Source organism: Balaenoptera ricei, chromosome 3, assembly GCF_028023285.1.
Source record: "Balaenoptera ricei isolate mBalRic1 chromosome 3, mBalRic1.hap2, whole genome shotgun sequence".
Classification (NCBI taxonomy): Eukaryota; Metazoa; Chordata; class Mammalia; order Artiodactyla; family Balaenopteridae; genus Balaenoptera; species Balaenoptera ricei.
Window position 1 is genome coordinate 88929871 of NC_082641.1, and position 14402 is coordinate 88944272.

Below are 14402 nucleotides of genomic sequence, written 5' to 3' on the forward strand. Positions count from 1 at the left end.
AATACAGAATCTCAAAGGTGAGAGGGAAGCATTAAGGTGATCACAAGTTGACTCTAATGACTGGAGAAGTTAGTTTCTAAAACAGCTAAAGAAAGATATGCCTTGATGGAGAGAAAGGAGAAAGGCTCTCACATCTGAGAATTAACCTGTGACACTGGGGAAATCCATACACTAGACTGATAATGATTAACCCCTATGAAAAAGACTATATGTGAAATACCTCCTATTCTAAGACTGATCAATAATCAGCACCATTGTACTCTTTAAATAAAAAAAAAGCCTGTCTTGACTCTGTAATCTAAAAGTATCATAATATAAAGTACATTATAAACATGTGATTGTTTTAAATAGACTTTAATATATGAAAACAGATGATGCCTACATACACACTTGGACTGACTTTACAGAAGAAAATCATCTAGGTATACTAGAAAAAGCACTTCTAGATTGAAAAAACAAAACTTAATTCAAGGTTAAACAATTCAGTAGGCTGACCCAATACTCGCCCATTTTTTTCCTTAAGTTTTCCAAATGCCACTTAATTCTCCAAGAAAATGAAGAAATAAACTGCACTATTCTAATAAGATACCTAGTTATGCTTCCTTTGGGGTATTCTTTTCCTAATTTTTGATTCTACAAAACCATTAGGACATATTAAAGAACAAAAAGATAATAAAATAAATGGAACCAATTTATGATATTTAAAACTAAGAATTTTATATAAAGTATTAAAAAACTGTCAGTGTAATTTCTGCGTGTCATATCATGCTCAAAGCAAGCAATGTCAATGTTCTAACTACATTTACTGCCAGATATGCTTGATGCATTTTCTGGGTACCAAGCAATCAAGATATGTATCAAATATTATATTTAATTTATCTCTTTCTAACTGCAACAATACAAGCAAGCTCTTCTAAACAAACTCAACCATAGAGGCTATTTGTTAACTTTCACCTTTTTAAGAATCAAGTGATGGAATATGACAAAAGAAAAAGGACCACAATTCTTAGCAAGCTTAAGAGATTTTTGCTAGGGTTTTCTGAAAGCAAAAGAAGGAAAATGCACTGGTGGAAGCACTGAAACAATTCAAATATCCTCAATGGAATGTAAACCAAGAAATAAAAATATCTAACAGGTAATCTGCAATAAAAAGAACTTTAAAGCCACAAGCGTCAACATTCACTCTTTTTTTGTTTGTTTGTTTTGGCTGCGTTGGGTCTTTGTTGCTGCGCATGGGCTTTTTTTCTAGTTGCAGCAAGCGGGGGCTTCTCATCGCTGTGGCTTCTCCTGTTGTGGAGCACAGGCTCTAGGTGCGTGGACTTCAGTAGTTGTGGCACGTGGGCTCTACAGCGCGGGCTCAGTAGTTGTGGCCCATGGGCTTAGTCGCTCCGCGGCATGTGGGATCTTCCTGCACCAGGGCTCGAACCGGTGTCCGCTGCATTGGCGGGCAGATTCTTAACCACTGCACCACCAGGGAAGCCCTCAACATTCACTTTAAAAAAATCATTTCTTAAAAACTACTTAATTCTTGAAGAGGACATACTTATTTGGGATTTTACTTCCTCAAACTATGACTGCCATTCTTCTGGTAAGAACACTAATGAAGAATCACTTCACAATGCTATAGAATGAAACATATTTCACCAATTCCGTTGTTAATAAAAATTGAAACTTGTATACTAAAAGCTGTATTGTATGTAAATATCAAAGTATAAATAATCATACTTAAAGTTACTGACATGTGCCTCATTAAAAATATTAATTTTTAATAGCTTTCTTTTTGGCACAAAAAGAATTTTTCCCAGGACAAAACCAAAAGGATTTGAGAATAGAATGGTTCATCTTAATTAACAGTCCTTTTCAGAAAATGTGTAATTTTTATGTAAAAAAAGATTGATTTTTAACCATTTAGTCAAAACATTGACAAATACACAGTCAGTTACTAACTACAAGTTTACAAAAAAGACAATCTCATCCCCATTTTCAAGGAGCTTACATGACTAAACTGAAGCCTTGAAACCTACAACAAATTATCAATGGATTAATAAGAAAAAATAAAGGAAGCTGACAGAATATTGGAAAGTAATAAATGTGGAAGAATTATTAAAGAATATTTGACCAAAAAAAATAATATTTATCTCAGCTTGAACACATACTGGAAGAAAGCAAGATGACAAGAGAAAATGAAGACTAAGTGGACAAGTTAAGAACGTAATGAGAACAGAGACAACTAACTGGAGAAATCTTTGTAGTTAGCCACTACAGATTCTTGAAATGATGAAAACAGTATTTTAGCAAGAGTATTTCTGTGTTGTGGATGTGAAAAAATAAAAAGTCGATCTTTAGAAATGTCTTAGGTCATGACTGAATTCAGTGGAATACGATATACCATCATCTTTCACACTGCTTTCCGTTAAGTTCTTTACTCATAAGCTTATAACAATTGTAGTTTATAAAATGTATAATAGATTACACAATGGAACTGACTACATTTACACATGATGAAAAAAATACTTAATATATCAGTGAAGAGGGGTACATACATATGTGTATGTGTATAAAATTGTGTCCTGCAATAACTTAAAATATATGAAATATCAAACTACTCATAAGTATCTTCAAATATTTAAAGTTAACATTAACCTAGTAAATAGATATGGAATTATATTTTGATTCCCATTCAGAGAATCTACAAATCACAGCTCCACCTAATTCTACCATGTTCTCAGAGGAGTTAAAACAAAAAGCTAGCATTAAATGATGAAAATATTGATAATTTTATAATCTGTAGGCATTCATGTGGGCATTTAAACAACAATGAATATAAATATATACCTTCCTCTTTATTTTCTCAGAGATATATACATTCAATAAGAGGAAAATAAAAGATAAGAATAATCATCCAGATACAGCTCAATTAGAAGGACTCTGATATATAACTATTTTTCTTTGGATTACAAATTCTCAATATATTCATTTATGTATCGTATTATAGTGAATGATAAATACCTAGATTTTATGCTTAAATCAAAAATAGTCAATAAAAACCTGGCAATAGACACTACAAATTTTCTACCCCCAAGAACTCTCCATAACTCATTTCTATCATATTTTAGAAACCAAAAATAGTGAAGTAGAGTACCCATTAAAGAAAAATACTGTATTGATCTTTTCTACAACCTAAATTTTATGTGGCTACACAAAATAAGAAGCAATAGGAGGGTTAAAAAAAATAATATCAAAAAAGTACAGATTTCATCTGGCCTCATATTATCAGCTACTAAAAACCAGAAGGTACAGTCCAAGGGAAAGATTTTACCCTAACACTCTCATCTGAGCAACTTCGTATTTAGACCTTTAAAAAGAACTTGAAGAAAGACAATATAGGTAACATGAATAAGCAAAATCTGTAGCAGAAATAGGAACAGTAGTCACCACTCAGGATGCCTAGATGCACTTTCATGACAATATATCTTTCTGATAATAATGACAAGAAACTGCTTGAAAAGAAGCATCTTATCAACTGGTAACCAGATTCAACTATAGTTTGTAAAAGATATTCAGAAAGGCACATCTTAAAAAAAGAGAGAAAAAGAAAAAGAGAAGGGGCTTCCCTGGTGGCGCAGTGGTTGAGAATCTGCCTGCCAATGCAGGGGACACGGGTTCGAGCCCTGGTCTGGGAAGATCCCACATGCCGCAGAGCAACTAGGCCCGTGAGCCACAACTACTGAGCCTGCGCGTCTGGAGCTTGTGCTCCGCAACAAGGAAGGCCGCGATAGTGAGAGGCCCGCGCACCGCGATGAAGAGTGGCCCCCGCTTGCCACAACTAGAGAAAGCCCTCGCACAGAAACGAAGACCCAACACAGCCAAAATAAATAAATAAATAAATAAATAGCGTTCCCTTAAAAAAAAAAAAAAAAATAAGAAAAAGAGAAATTCTTCTCCCCTTAAGCCTAATCACTAAAACATTAAATGGGATTAAGTCTTGGATATCCTAAGACTCTAAGACTCTAACACCTCTGTGATAGGTAGATGAAGAAAAATATAAGCCAAAACTTCTCCCGAGATCCAAGCAATACATCTCACTTGTTGACTGACGGTCTAGAAAGGCAGTTGAAGAATGTGTGCTCATAAATGACAGGCTTAATGTACTCCCAGCATTCCACCGCCATCTAACCTTATAAAGTTTCTATTTGCTAAGTCTAATGACTTGGCTCTTTATCTCAACTCATTATCAACTGTTGCCAACACTTGAGCACAGAGACTGAGACAGCACTTTCATGTTTATATCTGAAAGATAATTTGATTTGCTCCAAAACTCTTTGTGATTTTTCTAATATGCACTCCTAAAAGAAATAAACAAAAATTACATTTTATAAAAAGGATCTAGGGGCTTCCCTGGTGGCAGAGTGGTTAAGAATCCGCCTGCCAATGCAGGGGGACACGGGTTCGAGCCCTGGTCTGGGAGATCCCACATGCTGCGGAGCAACTAAGCCCGTGAGCCACAACTACTGAGCCTGCACTCTAGAGCCCACGCGCCACATCTACTGAAGCCCGTGCCCATGCTCCGCAACAAGAGAAGCCACCGCAGTGAGAAGCCCGTGTACCGCAACAAAGAGTAGCCCCCACTCACCGCAACTAGAGAAAGCCCGCGCACAGCGATGAAGACCCAATACAGCCAAAAATAATAAATAAATAAAAATAAATTTATTTTAAAAAAAGGATCTAAACTACAGAATATATAAGTGGAAAATAACACCAGCAAAAGAACTGCAAAACTAGGAATAACCTACCAACTATAAATTTTAAACCCAAAACAAACTGGATATTTTTAGTAATCTAGAATTTGATACAGAAAAAATTTTTTAAGAATATGTAAATACTATTTAGAGTCTCCTATTTTTAGCTATAATAAATTCTGCATTATCAACACTGGAATATCTGCATCAGAGTTTTTAATACTAGGCTAGCTTCCTCCTGCAATCCTGTTTGCATCTGAGCAACTCCTATCATCAGTTGATGGGCTCCCAAAATTTGTGAACTAATTTTAGTTATTACTAAATTAATATAATGTTAAATAAATATGCTGGGTAAAAAAAAATAATGCATTCCAAAGAAAAATTATTTGGATATTATCAAAGCCACTGCTTGCCCTCTACCAAACTGGTTCACAGGGGAAGAAAAATATACATACACACACACATACTCATTCTTTATGGTTTTCTATGCCTTTCAAATGATGGAATAGAATTCAGTCATGTTCTTACCAAGATACCTGATAGATAAAAAAGATACCCACAGGAGAAAAATAGAAAATAGAAAAACAGATTAAAAAAAGAGACGGTAAGCTCTAACAAAGAATATATAACGAATAAAAATTTATTTATTCTTCAGACTGAAAAATCTGCCAAATAACATTTTAACTTTTTTTTCAAGTGGATCTTTCAAATATCACTGAACAAAATAAAACCAATTTTATTAATCATAAGAATGTACAAGTCAATGTAATTCAGACAAGAAGAATAGAAATTATACTCTAGTTGATCAGAACTCCATATTGTTAAAAAAAAGTATTGTCCCAGAAAATACTCCTTGAGAACATTAATGACTCTGGCTAGATAAATTTGATACATGAAGAATGGCATCATTAATATAGTAACTAGATCAAAGAAACTTACTTATTTGAAAAGTCAGAAAACCACTGACTCTGCATCTTTAACCTATTTTTCAAGCTTTTATTTATATGCTTAAATCCACCTTCTTTTTGAAGCATGTTCCCAAAATACTGGAAGAAATTCGTTTTTAAAAGTATGTTTAATTCAGCAGTAAGCCATGTGTCACTAAACCAACATTTATTGAATGACTATTATGTGCCAACACGCAGGCGGATGGGATAAAAAGATAACGAGATACTCTCCACCCTCAAAAGAGTTGACAATCCATCAGCAAGATACAGCTGTAAACCGTAATTACAGTTATTCATGGAGAGCAATTTGACATTATCTAGCAAAAATTTCAAAATGTACCCATCCTTGCTCCCTTTAATTACATTTCTAGAATAGATCCTAGAGAAATTCTCACAGATAAGCACAGAGAGTTGCACAAAGATTTTATTGCAATACTGCCTATAATAGCAAAACAATGGAAGCAATATAAGTGTCCCTCAATATGAAATGGATAAACAGGAGATATATACATATATAGGATACTAAAAGTTTAAAAGAATGAATTACATATTCATTACGGCTAGATATCAAAAACAACTTAAAAGTAAAAATGCAAAGTGTAGATTGACATACTTTGTGAGACCAGATTTCAACCATATAGCATCAGATATAAACTATTTGGGACCACATACTGAACAATATTATATTGTTGTTCATGGTATCCATTACGTCTGTTAAAGCAGTTGTTTTTTTAAGCATTTGAGATCATCACAGTAGTTGCTTCTAGAAAGAGATAGTGGCATAACATGGGATGCAAGACAAGAGACTTAAAGTTTATTTGCTTTATTAATTCAAGAAGAAGAAACAAATTTAACAAAATGTTAACAACTGTCGATGTCTAGGTGATGGGCATATATATGTTATTACTCTTTTCAGTATTCCAAATTTTTTTAATTTCCTAAAATTAAAAAAAAAAATACCAAGACCGAAAAATTTGATCACCTTTCACATTTGAAATCCCAAGTATAATCCCAATTACCAAGAGAAATATAAATTTCTTAGCATGACACTCAAGAAACTTAACAACCTGGTCCCTACCTTCCTTTAGAGACCCAACTATGAACACTTCCCCCACCAGCCTGATATAATCCTAATCCTACTTTAACACCCACCACTTATTAAACATTCCAAGCCTGATGCCTTATCTTTGTTAATGATATCACTTTCCTCAAAAAAATGTTTGCTTGAATCACAATTGCCACATCACTATATATCATTCAAGACCCAGTTATAAATGTCACCTACTATTTATAGGATTTCCTGATTCCTCCCTAATCTCTCACACAAGTAACTATTTTGCAATTGGCATTTCCATAGTGCTTATCACTAGAAAAGGATATTCCTTCTTTGGCAATATAACTCTTTTTTAATTCCTTAACACTTCTCATAGTGCCTGGCACACAGTAGGTATTCAAATGTTAACTGCACTGAATCAACATCTGAAACAGCGTTAAGGAACACAGTAGAAAGTTACCAGTTCATTAATCCATTAAAATTTCTATTAAATCTATCGGACAAAAATGAAACGGTATTTAGCTTCTGAATCCAAGTATCACAAAAAACACAATATTATGTTTTTGCCAAGTAAAAAATTTTGCATAATGAGTGCAATTCTACAAAAGTTCATTATGTTCACATTTATAGGATTAAAACCAACATTAAACACTATCCTGAAGACAGTTTTCCTCTTTGGTAATTTTATTAATTTTCCTAGAAAAAGATTTCAGTGTTATCTCCATTCGTACTAGCAGCTTCCCCTAAAATCAGTTATCATCCTAGCAAAAGGATCTTCTGCTCATGCTAATAGCTAATTTCCTCCTCTGATGTCTCACAGCACCTGACAGTTAAGTGTTTTAATGGGGATAATGCCTTTCAGAAATTACTGCTTGGTTCAAAGGCATATATGGATTAGCTCCACCTGTGATGTATCCATGCGATCAAAGGTCTTGAGGACAAACTTCTGAGAATCCAACAGATCTGGGTTAGAATCTTGACTTTGACATTTATCTGTTGTTCCTTAACCTTTCTAGGCCTCAATTTCTTCATCTGTAAAATGGAATAAAAATAAACTACCTCATGGGGACTTCCCTGGCAGTCCAGAGGTTAAGACTCTGCGCTTACAATGCAGGGGGTGCGGGTTCAATCCCTGGTCGGGAACTAAGATCCCACATGCCACGCGACATGGCCAAAAAATAAAAATAAATAAATAAAATTTTTAAAAAGTAAGTTACCTCATATGGTGGTTGTGAGGATTAATTATGTAAAACTACACAGTGCCTGGTACATTATAAACAGTCAATGAGATAACTATTATTAAATATTTTTAGATATCAAAAAATGACAGCAAAATACTGAAAGGTAGTATACAATAACAAGATGAAGTTTAGTAACTTTAGGTCACCTTCTTTAGAATGCCATGTTCATGCATCACTGTTTATTGGAAACTACCACTCTCGGTGTAAGTAAATGCCTCATCCATTCAGAGAGGAAAGGGCAATGAAGGTGAATATCTACCCTTAGAGACTCTGGAGGCTGAAGTGAGTACTTATAAAATGGAATTCTTCATAAATGTACATTATTTATGTCTGGGATTACAAGTAAACTCACTTCACAAGGAGTATCTGAGGAATAAGATAACAAGAATGTAGTGGGGGTGTTGGGGGGTAGCAGGGACCAAATCCCTTAATATATTAACTCTAAGTTGGACAGTAAAAGAGTCAGGAAATCCAAGCCTTAATATAATGCTGAATTAGTTACTGCTATTTAAGCTCTGATGCAAATGCTTACCTTACTTACCCTAGTTGATGATAACATGGCTACCAGTCTATTCACTTAGCTGCTGCAACAACCTCAAAATCACAGCAAGCAGTAAAAAAAGAATTAAACTGTGGGTAACTAACAGATGAAATCAGAACATAGTAAGTGACAGTAGGTACTGACACAGCCCAATTTAAACTGGTAGACTCCAAAAAGTGAACTCTGATAGGGAGAGGAAGAAAAAAAAAAAACATTTATCAAAGACTTCCTACGTTTGGGACCATAGATTTTGTACTTCACCTCAATCTCATTTAGTCTGATCCTCATAATAACAAGTCTGAGGTAGTATTATATCTTTTCTACAAACAAGGAAATGAAAGTACAAAAATTAAGATAACTAACTGAATCACATGATTAAGAAACAGTAGGATCAAGATATGAATTGAGTTCAATTCAACTCACACTCAGTATTTGCCTCATTCATCCCAGAAGGAAGCAGAGAGGTAAATTTAGGTCCTACTTCATACATGTAAGCCTCCAAAGGATAATAAAATTAAAAACAATGAACAAACAATGTTACAAATAATGTTACAGCAAGAGCCAAAGGACTATGGGAGATGGCACAGAACTGTAAAACTAGTAAAATAATTCACCAGGAGGTTGAAAAAAGTAAAAGGTCATAATTAACCATTGGGAAATCAAATTTTAACCAGAAAACATTTAACATTTCCCTAAAACTTTCTAAAATCTATTCATAATACATTACTACTTTCTTGGGTAACTCAGAAATTTATACTAGTTTCATAACTCAACTCTACAGAGTAGAAGGTGTTAAAAAAAAAAAGCCAAATAAATATAAGACATAGAGATCTCTATCAAATATGCTGACCCTAGAACTTAGCATAGAAGCCATTTTCAAAATCGTAAAATCCTAGTACTTTAAAACATCAGGTTGGATAACAAATGTAGATAATCTATCTGACCCCATTATTTTACAGCCCAAGACGTAGGGAATGGACTTGAGGACACGGGGAGAGGGAAGGGTAAGCCGGGACAAGTGAGAGAGTAGCACTGACATCTATACACTACCAAATGTAAAATAGATAGCTAGTGGGAAGCAACTGCATAGCACAGGGAGATCAGCTTGGTGCTTTGTGACCACCTAGAGGGATGGGATAGGGAGGGTGGGAGGGAGACGCAAGAGGGAGGGGATATGGGGATATATGTATACATATAGCTGATTCACTTTGTTATACAGCAGAAACTAACACAACATTGTAAAGCAATTATACTCCAATAAAAATGTTTAAAAAAAAAGCAGCCCAGAGAGCTTCTGTCCAAAAAGTAGAGAAGCAGAATCTGGAGCAAGGAGAGTAAGGAAGCAGAGAAAATATACTTAATGAAGTTTCTAGATCATCAATAACTATACACACAAACTAAATATGGCTTTAAAATAATTTTGTAGCCAGTACTGCACAGAAGTGATATAAATGCTATAGCTAAAAGATGGCAGACAGTTGGATATAATATGCTAGACACTCACTATAGTTGTATTCCTCAGATCTGTTTTTATAGTCTATACAACAGTTTTATAGCAAATGCAAAATACATCCATGTAGGTGCATGGCAGTTGTCTCACTCAAAAATTACTAAAACAAAAACTCACTCTTTGGGGGGAAGATTTTACAGGCATGTTCTCAATTCTTTGCCTCACCATAAATCATTTGAGTACTAAGATGTCAGATCATTGTCCTCTTTCCATCTGAATAAAACTCCTTCTGATAAATACAGGAATCCTTTCTCTATGCTAAAGTGTACCTTACTTACAGTGCCACAAATAAGAACATTCAAGTATCTTGCTACTTTGTGTAAGATAGCAAGTTCACCTTGTAACACTCTAGATGCAACTATTATTTCATATTTTTAAAGAAAATTTCCCTAAAACCATCTAAAGGACAAAATTAAAAATAAACCATAAATATCTGCAGAAACCATGTACGAGCATTTTATCTTTATAGTTACATCAAGGACACAAAAGCTATGTCACTGAAATATACAAAGACAATGCTGCCATCTAAAGGCCAAGATATAATATGAAAAAAATGTATACTTAGTCATATACTGTCAACGTATATAAAAACAACCAATTTGATATTTTCAAGTCAGCAAAGTTTATACTTTAAAAAAGCACTATGCTACAATTATTTTTAGGCTACACAATAAAACTCTAATACTATTTTGAGAAGATTCTTTTTGAGAAGACTGATAAGAGAATTAGCAAAATAATTTAGCTAATGATCAATATCTGCACAGGTAAAGTTCTGTTGGCATCCTTTCAGACACAATATTCTCCTGAGTACTGAATATTTCTATTAGTTGTTTGTCCTATTTAATGACGTTTATTATTTCTTGTCTGTAATTAAATATACGGTATAATTATATATATGCATATATAAATATTATTTGCCTTTAATCATACTATTATTTCTACTCATCCTTTTTAAAATATGTCATTAAAGGACTAACAATAATACATCTCAGAGTGAAAAAACCCAATCTACTTAAAATTGCAGCTTTGCAAGTAATTCAAATATTTCTCCTTATTTCATAAATTCTAAAAATACAAACTAAAGTTCCTATGGGAGACCAGTTGTCAACAGCTCAACTGTCCAACAGAAAGAGTTCATATTATTCTAAATTTCCCTTTCTAAAAACCTTAAATTGAAAGAATTTCATTGAACTGAACTTTACTTAAGATTTAGCAAAATCACTTCTAATTTGCAATGAAATCAAAATGTTTACTGAATAACACTACATAGGAAACTGATTCCCTTAGCATTTAAGTATATAACACCTTTCTAATGGACCACAATATTAAAGAAATTCGAACATAACTAGAACCTTCAAAACATATGGTTTAATTCCTTTGAAAAACCACTGACCAAAATTTTTAATGTGTCAAGAAAAATGTTTTTCTGGTTTTGCTCAACAAGAAAACAAATATTAATCACTCAACAAATATTCCCATTATGTGAGAAATATAAAAATTGTAAGCTGGGATTACCACCTTTTAATTTATCTTGAGTGTAAAGTGGAAACCAATGGACAACAAATATGGTCAAGTTCTCATAAAGACTACTAGTTTTTTATTGTCTCCTGTGAGTCAGAGTTTATACTAGACAATTTAAGGACATTACATCATTTAATCCTCAAAACCACAACCTGCAAAAATACAAATACTAATAACCCCATTTGCAAAGGAGGTTCAAAGATCTTAAGTAACTTTCCCAAGGTCACAATGCAAGTAAATGGATACTGGGATTCAAAAATTCATTCTCTCTTACTCAGAAGACCTTACTCTATCCACAAGAACATAATGCCTCAGGAGTGATTATTAAATTTGTATTAAATGTGAACAGGAATAGGAAGTATTTTTACTGTGTAATTTTACACAAAAAGATAATTCTACATGGTAATAAAAGTGTTTACTTTTAATTCACAGTATTTCAATTTTTCTAACTGTAATCTTTAAAAAAAAAAAAAAAGCATTATCTCACTTGAAGTGCTGAGGCTTCCAGAGACCTTTCAAAACTTACATTAATATGTGAGAGGTATTTATCAAATTTTGTAAACTAACTCCAAGGGGCAACAAAAAGATCTCGTTATTTTGTAGATACAGTTAAAAAGCAAATCTTCTTTGTAAATATACATATTCAGGACCACCTTGCCTACATTTTAATGTACAGTATTTTTCAACATTGAGAACTCTACTAATGCCTCCCCAGTGACAACTTTTTCTGTTAACCTGTACTATATACCTATCAAAGCAAAATTAAATGGATTTGGAATATTATTCAGCCATAAAAAGGAATGAAGCTCTGATACATGCTACAATAGGAATGAACTTGAAAAAATATGGTATGTAAAAGAAGGCAGACACAGAAGACCACATATTGTGTGATTCTATTTATATGAAATGTCTGGAACAGACAAAAATCCACAGAAAGTAGATTACCAGTTGCCATGGGCTAGAGGAAGGGGGAATGAAGAGTGACAGCTAATGGGCACAGGGTTTCTTTCTGGGATAATAAAACTGTTCTAGAATTAGTGATGATGACTGCACAACTTTGTGAATATACTAACAAACACTGAGCTGCACACTTTAAAAAGGTGAATTTTATGATATATAAAGTATAACTCAATAAGAGAAAATTACATGGCTTTAAATATATTTATAATATATAATAAGTGTAAATGAGTTACCTACACATGTGCTTAAAATATAATATAAAACCTATGTAACTACCTAAAAACAAGACTATCTGTCTCAATTTACTGAGTCCCATTTTACACCATACTAAGTGAAAGGCTCTATTTCACAAGCATACATCTTCCTGAATATTAAAAATTCCTAACTATCTAAAATTACTACAATCCCTAGGGGAATCAGAAGGAACGACAACTACATACTTATGTTTGGCAGCCAAATTTAATTTTTTCAAATTAATTTTTTCCACTGTCAGAGTTTAGAAAAAAGCACATTAGCACATGCTAATGCAGAATTTTTACCATGTAAGTACCACATACAAGCACCCACACAGTTATAAAATCAATTTATACAAATCATTGTTTTGAGAAGATTCTTGATTTTAAGTAGAATTTGCCTCTAAACCATCAAAAAAAAATAAGCAGAAAAAAATGTATAAGCTAAGTTATAAGGAATTCAAGAGTTAGAAACAAAATGAAAAACACAAGAATGGTAACAAGTACTTACTAATTTGTTTTCCTGCATGTATATTCTTTGTAATTTCAGACAGCCCTTAGCTATGACGATCATGCCTTCATCTGAGATCTTGTAACACTGGCCGAAATGAATATCTTTGAGTTCTCTGCATTTTGAGCCCAGCTGTAAACAAAGAGATTTGACTGAATGCTCCAAAAATAACAAAGGTAACATATTTCTAGTGGGATTTCCATATAATTTTTTTCAATAGCCATACCAAAGTTAAATAATTGTTTATAAATTACTCTTAAAATAGAATGTAGGCAATCTATCATTTAAAATAGTGTGTAAGCCTTTTCACCTTCTAATTATTTCCTTGCTTCAACTGCCTCACACTATATGCCCACCTAGGTGCCTAGATTCCATAACACTTCAAATTCATGTCTTAATTTCTCTTGAGTCTTTTTATCATAGTGTTAGACTGAGTGGAACACAGGTCCAAGGAATAAAACCAAGGTCCAAGAAGTGAGACAAAGGTTCAGTGAGTGAACGAATATTTAATTCAGGAGATTCTACTTCTAGTTCTGATTGCCCCAATGTATCATTTTTCTGCATCGGCTCATTTACTCTGTGAAAGAGAAAAAAGACTGAATATGCTATAGCCAATATTCTAGTTAATACTTATTTACACACTTACTGCATAAACTAAAAAAAAAAAAAAAGGACTAGTGATTACCTGATTGAAATCTCAAGTGTACGGTAAATACTGAACAGATACAATGTTCCTCTTAAAAAACATTAAGTACAACAAAGAACAAATTACATAATTTCTTTTCAAAATCTACAGTAGAAATTAGATGATCAAAGCAAACTATAAATAAATGTTGTTTTATAAGTATTACATATAAAGAAAGTCATCTTAGAGATAAAATAAGAAACTTTAGTAAAAACCTATATATCAAAAATTGTCTAAAAAATTACATTAAGACAATAAAATCCAGTTTGGCAAGGGTTCAAAGTGTGCTGATACACCACTGGTAAGAGTGTAAATTAGTACTAAAGATCTTCTTGGAGGGCTAGTTAGCATAAATGAAAAAATTTTATAAAATTTGCCTGAAAATTATATGACTCAGCTTCTAAATATTTACCAAAAAATGTAAGAGGGGTGGATAATTGGATAGATACATAGTGAAGTC

At 33.2% G+C, this 14402-nt stretch overlaps 1 protein-coding gene across 2 annotated transcripts in view; it reads right to left on the minus strand.

Moving 5' to 3' along the window:
- FBXL17 (F-box and leucine rich repeat protein 17) overlaps nt 1-14402 on the minus strand; it is a 467882-nt gene that overhangs the window by 422305 nt on the left and 31175 nt on the right. For both annotated transcript variants that reach the window (XM_059916861.1, XM_059916860.1), the window contains one exon: nt 13258-13389. In XM_059916861.1, coding sequence (XP_059772844.1) covers nt 13258-13389 — 132 coding nt within the window. The remainder of the gene's footprint in view (nt 1-13257; nt 13390-14402) is intronic.